Below are 2,336 nucleotides of genomic sequence, written 5' to 3'. Positions count from 1 at the left end.
CAAAATCAGAAAGAAAAGTCTCTATAATATTGGATCCAGCAGTCATTTGAGTTCCCAAATCAGAGACTATATACTCAGGCATTCCAAATTGATAAATGTGGAGCTGCAAGGCTCTTAGCAAATCCTCAACCGAGAGACTATCACACAGCTTTAGATTTACCGCTCTTGACCACATGCAACTAATTACAAGGATCCATAACTTTTCTTTGGAATTGTTCACCTTAACATAAAAGGGTCCCATATGATCAATGTAAATATTACGGAATGGGACATTTGGTGGATCAATTCTAACCTCACGATAAGAACTTTGGTTTAATTTAATAGGTCTTTCCCTGAACCTTTTGCATCCAATACAGGCCCTTATATACTTCTTTACTAAAGAAAATATATGGGGAATCCAAACAGTTTTCCTAATTTCTTGTATAACAGAATAACACCCTGCATGATGTAAGCTAAGATGTGTGTGCCTAATTAACAAAGGAACTAATGGGCTACACTTTGACATCAGCAGGGGAAAACCATACTCCCTGTATTTTCTAATTTTCTTGATTCTGTCACACTTACTTTTTACTCTCAGCAACCCTTTGTTATCTTGATATACATTCAACTGAGAAACCAAAGGTGGAATGTCACTTAATTTCTTTGAAGCAGAATTAAAGTACTCAAAAATCTCAGGAAACTGACTTCTCTGGTCCAACAGAATTACTCTATGATATGCCTCCCTGTAATAGTTAAAATCAGCAGAGTAAAGAAACAAATGAGAATACTTGTCTGGATGTTTGCGAACTAAGGAGGTTTTCAGACAATTCACAAACTTTAACACTAAAACATTAATATTAACCAGTTTACCAAAACTAGATACTTTTTCAGGAGGAATTAATTGAGAATGATCAGTGCCTTGAATTTCAACATATCCTGCAAACTTTTCTACCCTTTCAGAATAATCTGGGTCTGGAACCAGTACTGTAAGAATATCTCTACTAATAGTGTTATCTAATGAATCAGTCAAAAAATCTGGTCCCGTGATAAAATTAGTCTTGGTTAACTGATTATGAGAAACAGGTCTAGTTACACAGTCTGCTGGGTTCTGTCCACCCGAAACAAAAGAAAACTCCACCTGATGTGCCTCACACAAGTTAGCAATATGTTCTAGTCTATTAAGAACAAACACTGAGCGTTTCTGCATTTTATCCAACTTATGTACATACGAGTTGACCCAGCTAACCGTAACCAGACTGTCAGAGTACATTCGCAATTTATTAATCTTTATAGCTTCAATGCACCGATCTCCAGCAATATCTTGATATAAATCAATTAAGCACTCTGTACCCAAAGACAATGCTTGAAGCTCAAGAGACGGAATGGATTTTGACTCCAATTGTTTGTTGACAATCTTCGATTTTGACATTACGAAAGAAACAACATTTGTATTCAAGTTAAGAAGGTAAATGACGCAACCAAACATGACCTTACTACTGTCGGCAAATCCTACAAGATCATATAAATCCTCCCTATTTCCAACATTTCTGTCCAACATAACTGGTGGAGCAGAGTTTGCCTGCCTGGCAATACAACGCCACTCCCTCACTTGAGAGTCTGTCAAGGTATCATCCCATCCCAAATTTCTTTGAACTTGCAAATCGTGCAAAAATAGCTTTGCTCTGTTCAGAAGGGGAGCATTAAAATTGTATACATCAAAATGACTAGCAATAGACTTCAAAATAAGTCTCTTAGTGTTTGCTGAAATATCTAAAATGATTTCCTTGGTAGAAACCTTATCAGTGGAACGATGCCACTGAAGACCTAGCAGTTTAATAGGGTCAGAAGTCACTTTATCAAAATAATCATCAATATTCTCTTGTAGAGATGAACAATTTGTTGCAAACTGTTGCAAGTTAAATCTATAAGGTATGAATATATCAGGAAGCACAGAATATGCCCACTTAAGATCAGCTTCCTCATCTGTAATGTATGCCCCATTGTCCATATACATTAGTTGATATACAAGAGACTTCATCCTGTTAATTTTGGTGTCCGGCGCTTCATCCAATATCAAAATTTTAAAGAGGGCCAACATGAGAATTGTGGGACTACACCTCAATCCGAAACTTAACCTAGAACATTTATACCCTACTAATGAATAATCTGCTTTCTCAATATTTCTATACCAAAGAAACAGTAGCCTATTTTGATCCTTTTCTGGCAAAGCAATTTGATTGAATGCCTTTTCAAGATCAAAGCATAATAAAAACTTACCAAATCTTAACTGTAGGAGAGCGGAGGCTAACTTTTGGTTTAATGAAGGCCCAGGAAATATTGCCATGTTGTGACTAACT

General features: G+C 36.3%; 1 protein-coding gene across 1 annotated transcript in view; it reads right to left on the bottom strand.

Annotated features, from left to right (window-relative positions):
* Window positions 1-2,017, bottom strand: part of LOC137636465 (uncharacterized) — a gene marked incomplete at its 3' end in the record, with an annotated part of 2,532 nt that extends 515 nt beyond the window's left edge. Inside the window, exon 1 of the mRNA XM_068368894.1 lies at window positions 1-2,017. This exon is cut by the window's left edge and continues 515 nt beyond it. Coding sequence (XP_068224995.1) covers window positions 1-2,017 — 2,017 coding nt within the window.
* Window positions 2,018-2,336: the final 319 nt, after the last annotated feature.

The sequence above is a fragment of the Palaemon carinicauda genome, unplaced genomic scaffold (assembly GCF_036898095.1).
Source record: "Palaemon carinicauda isolate YSFRI2023 unplaced genomic scaffold, ASM3689809v2 scaffold3055, whole genome shotgun sequence".
Lineage (NCBI taxonomy): Eukaryota > Metazoa > Arthropoda > Malacostraca > Decapoda > Palaemonidae > Palaemon > Palaemon carinicauda.
Note: the sequence above shows the minus strand (reverse complement) of the source record. Positions and strands in the feature narration are given on the sequence as shown.